The sequence below is a fragment of the Podarcis cretensis genome (genome assembly GCF_951804945.1).
Source record: "Podarcis cretensis genome assembly, chromosome: 10".
In the NCBI taxonomy this organism is placed as follows: domain Eukaryota; kingdom Metazoa; phylum Chordata; class Lepidosauria; order Squamata; family Lacertidae; genus Podarcis; species Podarcis cretensis.
This window is the reverse complement of record NC_137179.1, coordinates 43,647,692-43,660,726: the sequence shown is the minus strand read 5'-3', so window position 1 is coordinate 43,660,726 and position 13,035 is coordinate 43,647,692. Positions and strand designations below refer to the sequence as shown.

General features: G+C 39.8%; 1 protein-coding gene across 11 annotated transcripts in view; it reads right to left on the bottom strand.

Annotated features, from left to right (window-relative positions):
* OSBPL8 (oxysterol binding protein like 8) overlaps positions 1-13,035 on the bottom strand; it is a 67,492-nt gene that overhangs the window by 14,929 nt on the left and 39,528 nt on the right. For 9 of the 11 annotated variants that reach the window (XM_079993795.1, XM_079993798.1, XM_079993797.1 and 6 more), the window contains 9 exons: positions 12,258-12,328; positions 11,422-11,448; positions 9,710-9,805; positions 7,868-7,969; positions 6,511-6,714; positions 4,271-4,355; positions 3,322-3,490; positions 837-1,062; positions 45-229 (listed from right to left, as the gene is read on the bottom strand). In XM_079993795.1, coding sequence (XP_079849921.1) covers positions 45-229; positions 837-1,062; positions 3,322-3,490; positions 4,271-4,355; positions 6,511-6,714; positions 7,868-7,969; positions 9,710-9,805; positions 11,422-11,448; positions 12,258-12,328 — 1,165 coding nt within the window. The remainder of the gene's footprint in view (positions 1-44; positions 230-836; positions 1,063-3,321; positions 3,491-4,270; positions 4,356-6,510; positions 6,715-7,867; positions 7,970-9,709; positions 9,806-11,421; positions 11,449-12,257; positions 12,329-13,035) is intronic. The other 2 variants (XM_079993799.1, XM_079993796.1) reach the window with 1 other exon arrangement.

Genomic DNA, 13,035 nt, shown 5'->3' with positions numbered 1-13,035 from the left:
TACATCAAGTTAGTTTTTATTGTAGAGGAATGAAATCAACTCACTCGGATAAGAAGTCTGCATGATAGTAGTAATCAGAGAGTTTATCCAAGAAAGATCGAGTTTCCAAAATAAACGTGGGCAGCACCACCTTGGAGAGGTCCATTCCTGGGCGTACTTGTTTTAGTAATGTCCATATCAAGCTTTTGTTCTCTTCTGATACTGTTTCTGTTTGGGAAGCTTCTCCTGCCTTCAACAACAACAAAGGAGAATAGAACATAAACATGATACTAATTGAAAGAGCACATTTGCAGAAGGTATTTGGTTTCAGTCATTTATCAAACCAAGGCTAGATAACCTGCAACACACTACAACTTCTAACTCAACCATGAGATTCAAAATTTCTGTTTCACCTTTATTAATGCCCTTGGGACATGTCTTCGCTGCTCTTATCAGTTGTCAATCTAGAATAATCTCTGTTTACCTTTGGGTCGGTTCAGGTGACTGGCTGGCTCTTAGCGTTTCGATTTGTCAAGTTATTTCTAAATCTGCATCAACTTTAGCCAGCCATAGTCCCTTGGCCAAATCCTACCAGTTTCTTTTGCTTTTTATGGTGGCCACTTATGCTTAGATATGCTTTAAAAATTAACCTACCAAAGCAATTAATCTACCAGTGGTCTGAAAACTGACCTACAGCTAGAGGGACATAAGACAAGAAAGTGTGTGATAAAAAGGCAAAGGAAACCATTTTGCAATTCAAATATTGCCAAAATGACTGCCTTTCCAAGGTACAATTTTAGTTTCAAAATATTAAAACCAAAACATTACTACTGCATAAAAACACTTTTTTTTTTAACCTCTCCAAGCTCTTCATGAACTTCTTCCAAATACGTTGTTTCCTTGATATGATCAGGTTCAGGGTCAATGTACGAGTCATCCTGCCGCTCAGATGTGTCAGTGTCACTTTCTCCCAAGCCATCATTATCCGATTCATCGCGATCATGATCATTTTCCCTATCTGATTTATCAGAATACAGATCTGGATCTTTGAAGTGATGCCTTTCCATTTCACTATCATTTAGCCTTAAAAAAGAAGAAATAGGTTTCAATTCTGGGGCTTTCCTTTATACAGTTTAGCAACTCAACTCAACTTATGGCTTTTGAGTGGTCAGTTCTGTAAACATTAGGCACAATAAAGTCAAATTTAAGCACTTTTCAGTCTCAATGGAAAAATTAAAAGCACATTTAAATGAGTAGGACACAGGAACACTTAAATTTGACTGGGATCTATCCCAAGTTTTAATTTATGCAACATCAATTCCTAAACTTTTTCATATGGTTTTACCTCTGTTTATACTATAGCATCATTACTTTATCACTAACAAAGTAACTATGCATATAAAAAGGAACTGCAATTACTACAGCTTAGACTGCAATTGTATGTTTTTGCTTAGGTTTTATAGCAGACCTTACCCCACGGACTCAGAGAAACAATCCATACTTTCCATTTTAGCTGTTTAAAATACATTTACATTTATACTCATACATAGGTAGTGATCAAATTAAGAATGTACTAAGCTTGCCATTAAAATTGTAGATAACATTTTAGTATTAAAATATATAGCATTTCTTGCAAAATACATCAATATGAGTTAATACAGAAATGTGTGTACAGCTACAACACTGTAATTAAAGGAATCATTGCAATAATTTATCTTTGAATTGAGTGCTACAGTCACAGTGTGGGGTCTTTTAGCAGTTCAAGCCACTGGTAAGTACCAGCATTGTGACTCACAGCTAACTCAACCAATCACCACTCTGTAGTTTGTTGCTCCTGTAGTTGTATTGAGTGACTGAAACATAACAAGTGAGCTGAAGAGTAGTAGTAGGTGTGTGGCAATAGTTTCTATTTGTAGCTGTTTCATAACTTCTGGCAAAACAATAGCAAACCAGTTCCATATCATAATGAATGTTTACTACAGGTGCAAACCCTATTCCAGAACTGGTGGTACTCAGCTATTTAAATGTGTTTGGGAGGGAGAAGATTACAGGCAGCTCCCCACTTATGCGAGTTCAATATGTGTCCAACTGTGTATATGGAATTGTATATGGAACTGTGTATATGGAAGTGACCAGGAAACGTCATAAAGACATCACTGAAATGTCACTAAAAAAGCAGGGCAGGGGGCAGAATGGGGTGTTTGCAGGCTTTCCCAATGGCTTTCAAATATACATGATTTCATCAACGTGTGTGATGCCTCGGAACATAACCCCCGTGTAAACTGGGGGCTACCTGTATAGCCTCAAGGTATGGTGGAAATGGCCAGGAAATTCTATTTCCCAGGTCCCCCTACAAGTCAGCTCTATAATATTGATAATTGGGGTTTTTTGGGTTGTTTTTTTTAAGGAAATCATTATTGTGTTAGCAGGGAACAGTAAAAAAGAATTGTAACATTGGTGCAGGGTGCAGGGCCGGAGGTAGCTTTTAAGTCATTCATTTGGCCATTTACCTTGTCTACATGGACCCTCTAGCAGTGTTAGAAACTGAGATATGGAAGCACCTTAAACCTAGCTTACAGGCACAACAACGGAATGTCTAGTCACATTTTTTAAAAAATAAAAATACAAAGCTGAAAATGAATGAACTGCAGCTAAAATATTGTGTTCATTTTTCACATGGTCTTGTCCTTCCCCTGCCCCTAATATTCTGAAGAGGGTCTCTTCTCCAGTCTTCAGAGGGTAGCTGGAAGTGGGGAGGCAGAAAAAGGTCCTCCTTTCTTTTCACTCTGAAGTGTTAATCCAAAATCTTAGGCGCAGTACTGCACCCAGAGCTCAGAAACTCCTTGAGCATTAATGAACTTCCCCGTCACAAAATGTGCCCAGAACAATGGGAGTTTCGAACACTGCCCTCTAGGATAGGTCTTCACCAGCCTATGAGAAGACTATGAGGTGGATGGTGTAAAAGAAAAAGGGAAGGATGAAAACGTCTCTTCCCTCCATCTTATGTCCTTCCGCAACCATAAACTAACACATATAAGAACACAATTGCATCCTTAAGCATATCTGTACTCAACAAGTTAACATGTGAATATATAAAGAAACTAAAAAGTTACTTTTAGATACCATTATTTTCATACCATGTGCCTCTTGTGTGCTTATTTAAAAATTCTAGTGATATTTTCAGTAAGTATAGCAAGCAGCAGTTTTGCCAAGAGTGAAAAAAGTAACCAATAAAAGAAAACATTGGAAAACTATTTAAACGACATTAAGAATTTAACCTTGGAACAGGCTTCATGACCCCCACCCCCACCACAATAAAGGTTATAAATCTGAACAACTTACGGGAAGCTTTCACTACTATGCACGTTGTTTGCTCGTAGCAGACCATAGAAAGACACGTGTGCACCATCTGTTAAGGTCACTTCATGCTCTTTACCTTCTCTAATCATTGTGCGCTTGAGCAAACCTGAACACTTCAAAGCCAGCTCCAATGCATCCATCCAACACCTACCTAGAAATATTTTTTGTTAGTATAATACCCCATGTTACTGAGTTCACCATTTGAATAGTATGCTAGATCCGCATTTCATATGGATGTACCTTTAAAGCACAGAACTAGGATTTTGTATCTGACCTCTTAAGACCAGAAATGATTATCTGTGCTCTTTCAACACATCCTACAGCCAGATTCCAACTATATTTTTGGTTAAGTCTCATTTACTTCAGTAGGACATGTTTTTATTCACGTATGCTTGTGACTGCAACACTAGTAGCTTCTGATATACTGGGCAGGGGGAAAGGCACTGAACTTCGGTCTGTATCCAAAAAAGTCTTCCCCTGTTAGCACAAGGAGTTCCTCTCCCTCTTCTCTTTCTGCACATCCCTTCTCCCATCTGTTGTCAAGGCTCCGCTCACTCCAAAAAAAGCCTATGGAGCAGAGGTGGGCAAGAGGAAGTCTCACTGCACAGGTGGGAGTCTGAATATATAGCCACAGAATCAATGAGTCATGTACATTCGACCAGCCGTGCCTTATAAGTCTTATAAGGTTGAAGTCTTCTGAAGGGAAGCTGTACCTATATTGCACTGGTTGCAAGCTCTGGTTTTCGTATTTTTTAATCCACATTTATCCTACTGTGAATATTTTGAGAAAAAGAAATCTGGGGTAAAAAACCTCTGAGCTACACATGGTGTTGCTGGTAAAAGAATATTTCCTGAAACTGTTTAATCACATTAGGATTTACTACGCTGCCCTTCACAGAAAATGTTATTTACAGAATGTGCTTTTATTTACCATCTGATTCTGAAGCTGCTCGGATGATCAAGTAGCTGCTGGGTAGTGGTTGTGTTATGGATCCAACAGCTTCACCTTTAGGACCCTTAAAATACAAATATAGATGCAAGAGTTTTAGAATAATTTGAAGGCACAATTTTAGTGAAATATCCAGGATTCTCTGTCAATCAGCAATTGCTATTGCAAATAACTCTATGTGACCAATGGTCATACTTCACTGGAATCTGCTCTTCAGATTAATTTAAAAAATATCCCCTATTTGGATCCTCCTCCTCTTAAAAGATCTTTAGAACTAAAATTTCCAGGTGCTTCTCCCACTCACTCCTGTATTATTATTATTTTAAGAAAAAAACGTAGAGGCCAAAATAACTGGTGGCATTAAAAATTCTGATTACTCATTCATGTTGGGGTGGGAAGCAAGAAAGAAATGACAGCAAGAATACATTTAAGTAGAACATGCAGCTGGCGAAGAAGAAAGGCACAGCCAACACCATCTGTACGCTTCCTTTCTTCAATCACTGTTGAGAAATTGGAAGGTAGCTCAGCTACAAGAAAAACATCACACATTTCGGTCTGGAGAGTTGGAATGATCCTCATTTGAAGCTCATGGACTCCCAAATGTGTGTAGATAAACAGGAGGGGGTGGACAGAGGACATTACAACTTAGCACATAAGAAGAGTCTAATAGATCAGGTCAATGGCCATTTAATCCAGTATCCTGTTCTCAAAGTGGTAATCCAGCTGCCTGTGGAGAGCACACAAGCAGGACCTGAGCTTGCCCCACCTGCAACTCCCAACAACTGCTGCGTCTGGCAGTGGAGGTGGAACACAGCCATCATGGCCAGTAGCTGTTGACAGCCTTCTCCTCAATTAATTAATTAAATCTTCATTAAAAACCATCTAAACATCACTTCCTCCTGTAGAAGCGAGTTCTTCATACGCTGTGTGAAGAAGTCACAACCTTTCCTCATAAGGGAACTGCCCAAACATTTTGGTTGGGTTTACTGGTTAGCATCCAGAATATTCAGTAGCAGAGCCAAAAGGCATAGAAGTTATACTGCCTGGTGTATCAAGAGATCCAAACCTCACAAGTGTAATTATGGCTTCTCACAAGAGATCCATCCACAAATCGACTGCGCCCTTTTTGCCTGTCTTGGGAAAGGAGGTACATGTAATTCAGGTGATGCCTTTGTTCCTTATATCCAGGGCTGATTTCTGCTGCTAACCGATTTTTAAGTGGACTCTAGATGGGGTATGGAGGCACTCTGTCCTCTCCAGGTACAATCTTCTATCCTCCTGTTGGATCCACCCCCTCTTATATAATCTCTTGGTAATCCCAGTAAGTTTACAATGTAATATTAAGCAAAACAATACAAATATACATAAGACCAATAAAAAGTAACAAACATAAATCTCACAATACACATGCTAAAATAGGAACTTAAAACGGCAAAGTAAAAATGTGGCAATTTTTGATGTTTTAAAAGAGAATCTTCTCAATACGATTTTAAAGCACAAATCATTAAAAGGCCCGAGAGAATGAAAATATATTATCCTAATGCCTACAAGATAATAAAATAGGTACCATTAGAGTCATAGAATCATAGAGTTGGAAGAGACCACAAGGGCCATCGAGTCCAACCCCCTGCCAAGCAGGAAACACCATCAGAGCACTCCTGACATATGGTTGTCAAGCCTCTGCTTAAAGACCTCCAAAGAAGGAGACTCCACCACACTCCTTGGCAGCAAATTCCACTGTCGAGCAGCTCTTGCTGTCAGGAAGTTCTTCCTAATGTTTAGGTGGAATCTTCTTTCTTGTAGTTTGGAACCATTGCTCCGTGTCCGCTTCTCTGGAGCAGCAGAAAACAACCTTTCTCCCTCCTCTATGTGACATCCTTTTATATATTTAACCATCTGAATCCCTTATCCATTAGGGATTCAGGAGCTGTTACACAGCATTACTGTGCACATTTTATATGGACAAAGATTATGATTAGTGGCTGCTTTCACAATAAAGACCACACAGGATTATGCAGAAGGCCAATACTTCTCCAATGCAACCACACTGCTCAGGGCTTTGGTATGTCAGAAAATCAAGCAAATTTAGCAAACGGATAGCTAAGCTGACAACTGAAAGCACACTGTGATCATTAATATTTAACAATGCAGATAGGTTTAATGTGTCATTGGTGTAATGTTCTATTCAACGCTACCTGCATTAAGAATACATATTCACTTACCTTAACAGCCCAGATGGATTGCTCCAAAGGATGGAAAAGTTTGAAACAAAATCCATCCTTTTTTGAAGGCCGCTCAATGAGTTCACAAGCGTTCAGAAGTACTGTTCCCACCCACTGGCCATTTTTAGGAGTTTTGTAAATAAGCAGTACTCCAGGTTTCAACACACACCAAAGTTTGGTCCAGCTTTTCAGTGTACCTCGAATCTTAACAGAAAAAAGAGACTTTTAATTTTAAGTACATTTTAAGTACATTTCAGTCCCAATCCCTCCTGGCCAAGCAGCAAGACCCTTCTTACAATATACACAACCAGTTCAGAATTGCAAAAATGAAGAAGAGCTATTCAAATTTCACACAAATACTTATAGGCACAACACATCTTAATGTTTGTATACTGTTAATTGAGCGTAACTAGTAAATCAAATTACCAAAGGATATCAACTGCACCATGCAGAGAGTATTCCTTTAAAATGAAAACTAATTTACTATGTCAGAAGTTATTTTACATATGTAAATAAATACAGAAACTTGGGATGATTCCCATGCCTGCAGAATATGTCTCAGCTGACACCAGCAGAGCCTACTGGTTAGGGAATGTACTTGAAATATGAAATGCAAGTTCAAATCCCTAATCAGAAACAAAGATCACTTTGTAGCCTTGAACAAATCACACTCTCTCAACCTAATTTAACTTTCCTGGGTTTGTGAGGATAAAACATTGCCTTTGAGAAGAGCAGGATACAAATGTAATCAATCAATGAAAAAAGTAGTTATGTTAACAGCCCTTACACTTTAGCCAATACAGGAAAACAACGTACAAACAAGAGTTCAGGTGGAATATTTTATTGATCAGCAGAAGTAATTTAATTCTCCTGTGACATGCAAGAAACACACTGACATTAAGCAGCTTAGATTATTTGATACCCGTGCTACATTTACATCCTCTTCCTGGAGCTATTAATATCATCATTGAAATTCACACATTTGAAACTCCCAGAGCTTTATGCTATCATGTATGAAATGTGGCTTGGTGAGTCTGCAAGAAGGAATCTGTTTTAAAGTAACAGTTTCCTGTTTCCAGAGTAATCACTCATAATTCACATTGTATTTAATATAAAGTGATCACCAATTCAATTAGTCACTGCAGACAGATGTAGCCATGACAACCACTGTAAAGCAGTGGCAAGGTGTCCCCGTTGGTTCCCTATGCATCAAGTACTGAGCCTCTGGGATATAATTAATGGAGTTTTTCCTAGTGGTAAACATCAATCAGCAACCAACTAGGATCTGAATTCTTTTACATTCTGACAAATAAACAACAGCTACAACTTTCACTCAATATTACACATAATTCCTGACCTTCAGCCAGTCAGCCATAACAATGACTGATGGGTCTGTGATTGTGCTAAGTAGTTCTTTTGTGGCTCTTTTCTTCTCTTCCCTGTAATTTTTCTTTTGAACCTGTAAATAATGAATGAACAATAAATTCAGAGGGTAAGAAATTTAAGAAAATGGAAGTCGTGGAGCTATAAATGCAAAGGTCAAAACAAACTGCAACATGCTTAGTTCAATCCATAGTAGTATGAAGAAAATGAAAGTTTCAGGACAGCTGTTTATCTATCAGAAGAAGTGGCATTACATAATATTGCCTTCAAACCAATTTCATATAAAGCAGGAATGGGGAACCTGAGACCCTTCAGATATTAACGCTACAGCCCCCATCAACCCCAGCCAGCATGGTCAATGGTCAGGGATGATGGGAGTTCAGCAACATCTGGAGACTTGAAGTAGGGGTGGGTTATGATATATTGATATTTTGTCTCTTACTGCTATGAACTCCAGACCACAATAAATGTTTCGTATTTTTTTACCCTGTAATATATTGAGAATGCACTGCCCAGCTTGCAGGCAGGAAGCAACACTTTACTGCAAAGTAAATGGCCAGGTTTTTTGCCTGCCCAATCTGAAAGCATAAGCCCATGCCGCCTCCCATCTGGCGTTGCAGAGTAAAAGGCTTTACTTTGAAGTAAAAGCTGTTTTCTGCCTGCACAATCTGTAAGGCGTAAGACAGCCCCAGAATAGCAATAAGCTTCCCTGCCAAGGCAGGGAGATTCTGATCAGCAAATATCCACGTGGCTTTGCTCTTGCTTTTGTTATGCAGGTTGGTTTAAGGCACACACCTCACCTCTTGCTAGGCAGAATAGAGACCCAGCTTCCTGGCTGATCTGATAAGCAAACAATGTTTCTTTCCCCCTCATAAGATCCACATGGCAGAATAGACACCCAGCATATTATCAGGCTAAGCACGACATTAGAGTCTCTACTCTGCCTAGCAAGAGCCTCGTGGATCTTATTTGCTTGCTTATTGGAATCTTTGGTCCTGAGCAGTGCTGAGGACAGAGAATCAGCACTAAGGTGCGGACGATGCTGATGACTGGGCTGCTGCTACCAGTTCAAATTTTAATTGCTAGTTTTAGATATATAGTATTGTTTTTTAAGCAGTTTGTTTTTATTATTCTTTATTCCATGACTGGTGTTTTTAAATGTTGTAAGCCGCCTTGAATTTCAACTTGGCAGGATATAAATATGTTATATAATAAACAAATAAAATAATATGAGAGGCAGTGGGGTGGAACCCATGGAACGCTTTTCACTCAGCAAAGTAGTAATGGGCTGGTAACACATTTAATATTTCCAGCAGAAACAAGTCATGCCACGTTCAAAGTGGTGGACAGCTTCTGTGCATCCCTAGCAGCAACAACCAGCACACCATATATACCGGTACTTTATCTGTAGCCTAGTTTTTACAAAGGTGGTGAAGTCATGTCTGGGCTACACCATTTTAGACCACAGGTGGGAGTTAATAAGGTTGAATAATACCTGCATGAAAGTGAGCCCATAAACAGGCTTACAAACTCAATGAGAACCAGACCTGCAGAGGGCAAAAAGTAATTTAGCTTCTTCTGTGTCCTCTCCCACACTCTAGAACTAGAGGGCTATGTTCAGGCTAAAAAAACACAGTGAATTCTGGAGAAAATTACAACATTGGTTGAAGAAACAGCAGCACATCTTGGAATGTTCTAGCATTTCTTTAAAGTTATTGTGTATCTCACATTTATCTTCTGAGGCCACTGAGAGGTGTCGTATTCTATAGCCAAAAGGCTGAAGATGGTAGGTTTTCTATTCTGGAAAGCAACTCACCTTAAGAGACTCCTTCTTTGTGAGCTTGGTAGTAGAGGAGCTGGGGGAGGAGGCAGTGATGTCCTTCTCAGAGCCATTATAAAGCTTAGATTCTGACTGAAAATATACATAACACAAGGAAATAATTAATGAAGGATTAGAGCAGTTGCTGTTCAGTCAAACTTCAAGCGAAACATAGAAGCTACAAGTTTTTCAGATTGCTGCTTGCTCCCTTTATGTCGCTTCATTCAATCAAGGCATAGAAAGAGCTTGTAAATGAATCCTTCATGTGGTACTTCAAAACGTTGGCTTCTTCTGTCATATCATTTAACAATAACCCAGTTTGAAGAAAGGAGTCAAAAACTTGACATTGTCCACTGAGCTTTACACATGCAAACACAAATAACTTTTCTTGTCCAGTGCCACCTACGCACTTACTTACCCCCGGCCCCTCAAGGAAAACATGGAATTTCTCCAGACTAAGATCTGCTCCCTGAATCTGTTATATCGGTGTTATTCAAATACATTATTACAGCCTGCTTTCCCCAAAACACCCTAATTCTAGAGATCCATAACTTCACCTCACTTAAGTGCCTTTACCACTGAAAATATTTCTTTATTAAACATGCTGCTGTGGCATCACACAGCTTTTATTTATCCTGCCTTGAAAGTTCTAAAAATGGTTTCTCTGCATGTGCCACCCAATAGCTTGGGGGGGGGACTGGTTGAGAATGACAGATGAACCCTGCAGAGTTGCAGAGTTATTCTAGCAGTCTATCATCACTCAACATTGGTTGATAATGTAACCAAGTTAACTCATTAGGAACATCTCAGCATCTTGTACTGACTAAAAATAAACTTTGGATGAGTTACAAGCCATTTCTTACCCTGTACAGCAAAACACGTTTTATTGACACAAATTGTTTAATACTGAGATGCCCAGGAACCAGCCAAATATTCTGGCTAAATTTAAGGCTATCTCCCCCCCCCAAAAAAAAACAACAACAACAACACAAAACTATTTTACTAAGTTTTCAGAGACAGACAGAGGAAGGGAGGGAGGGAAAGAGAGAGAGCACACACATAAACACCCACCAATCTCAAGAAAATGAGACAAAAGCTCTAATCCACCAGTCACATGTACACATATGAAAGTACATACTTTCTTAACCTGGATTTGGCACAGTGAAAGCTTTGGTCACCTTGGCTTTTTATTTGTATGAGGAGAGGAACTCCAACCTTGTTGATTGCCCTTAAGCTCTCAATGGCTTTTCATATCATTGACCATGGTATCCTCATGGACTGGCTCCATTAAACAGAAGTTGGAGGCTGTGTATTACTGTGGTTCTGTCCCTATTTGATGGCCCAAGTTTAGAGAACCACTCTGGGAGATTTCTGTTTGTTCCCATGGCAATTATATTGTGGGGATCAATGCTGTCTTCCATGCTGTTTAACACCTAAGTGAAGTCATTGGGTGCCATCATCAAAGGATTTTGGATGAATCATCATCAAGGCACTCTGCTCTATATCTTTTCCAAAAGAAGCAGATGAAGCTGTTCAGAAGCTGAAGTTGTGCCTGGGGTGGGGACGAGTGGGTGGTCTGGATGGGAGCCAAAAACCAAGCCTGAACCCTGAGAAGAGTTCTATGGCTTGGTAGTTTGTATCTTGTTCAAGTGTGAGTTGCACTCACCATAAAACATATAGCATGTAGTACAGTAGAACCCGCAACTTACCTGGGGGCTATGTTCTGGGGATTGCGCCTAAAACCAAAATCATGTATAGTCAAAATTCATTGGATTCAACGGCAGAGAGGATTGCCAAAGTCATTTCCCCCAGAACCCCGCCCCCTTTCTATTTTTAATTGACATGCATGTAAAGCTGAATGTGCACAAGTGAAATGCACATAAGTTGCAGGTTTACTTGTGGATTCTACCTTGTCACTTGATGCTCCAATGCCTATTGCCAGCTATGGCTAGTTCATCTAAAATAATATACCTCCTACTTAACCAAGTAGCTAATAGAATTCACCAAAGGCCCACTGCATCTCCTGAGCAGCCCTCACTTTTTTTCACAAACTGGCTTTAAAAACAAATATTAGTGCTTGCTTTTGTGCTATAACCAAAGATTAAAGGTAAAGGTAAAGGTACCCCTGCCCGTACGGGCCAGTCTTGACAGACTCTGGGGTTGTGCGCCCATCTCACTTAAGAGGCCAGGGGCCAGCGCTGTCCGGAGACACTTCCGGGTCACGTGGCCAGCGTGACATCGCTGCTCTGGCGAGCCAGAGCCGCACACGGAAACGCCGTTTATCTTCCCGCTGGTAAGCGGTCCCTATTTATCTACTTGCACCCGGAGGTGCTTTCGAATTGCTAGGTTGGCAGGCGCTGGGACCGAGCAGCGGGAGCGCACCCCGCCAAACCAAAGATTACACATAAACATAATTCACCTTACTATTTAAAATAAGCCACAAATGAGATAGGTAGGGAAAAGATTAAATTAATTGCAACTACGTATCCAAGCTCACTTAGAAGCATCAAACTGAACTATGCTGTCTGAAGGTTAAGGTGCTCACCTTGCTTTTTGACATTGATTGTGTAGAATCATCTTTACTTTGTGAGGCATCATCCTTCCCTCTGTCAAAACCTTGAAGAGAAATCGAAATGGTTTCAAAAAATCAGTGTATCCCATATGCCATTAAGGCTGAAATCCTAAATAAGTCAAAGCTATTAAAACTCTGACCAAATATACTTAGGGACATGGTGTATATGTCACCATTTGTTCACCAAATGTTTTTGTAATTCCTTTACAACTAGGATTTTTTTTGTTTAATATTAAAGCCATGTCGTGTGAGACCTAGGGTCCAAAAGTGGTTATGTTCCCAACCTACAAAGTTCCAAGCATGAATGGTAGTTATCAACCCTGTCCCAATTGTATTTTGTATTTTACCTTCCAGGCATTCAGAGGTATCTCAATTACTCAGTTATATGAAAATATCCAACTACTAGTAGCACGTAGCACAACATAGATAAGCACAGAGAGTTTCAGTCCACAGGAGAACTGGCTTGCCAGCCCACCCCCAGGTTACAGCAGTTCCAACAATGCAAAGCCTTCTCATCAGGCATCAGAAAAATAAGACGGAAGTGGAATCTAATAATAAATTCATGATCGAGTAAGCCGCTAGGATTAGGCATTATCATATTCACACCATATACCACCACACACATCCACGGATGTGAACTAATCAATGGAGCATAAAACAGAATGAAGCAGAGCTTGTGCAAAGCCAAGTAAGGAGAGTAGTGCTAACAAGCCATTTCTACTCCTTGTGTTAATAAACGCAGATCGGAGTA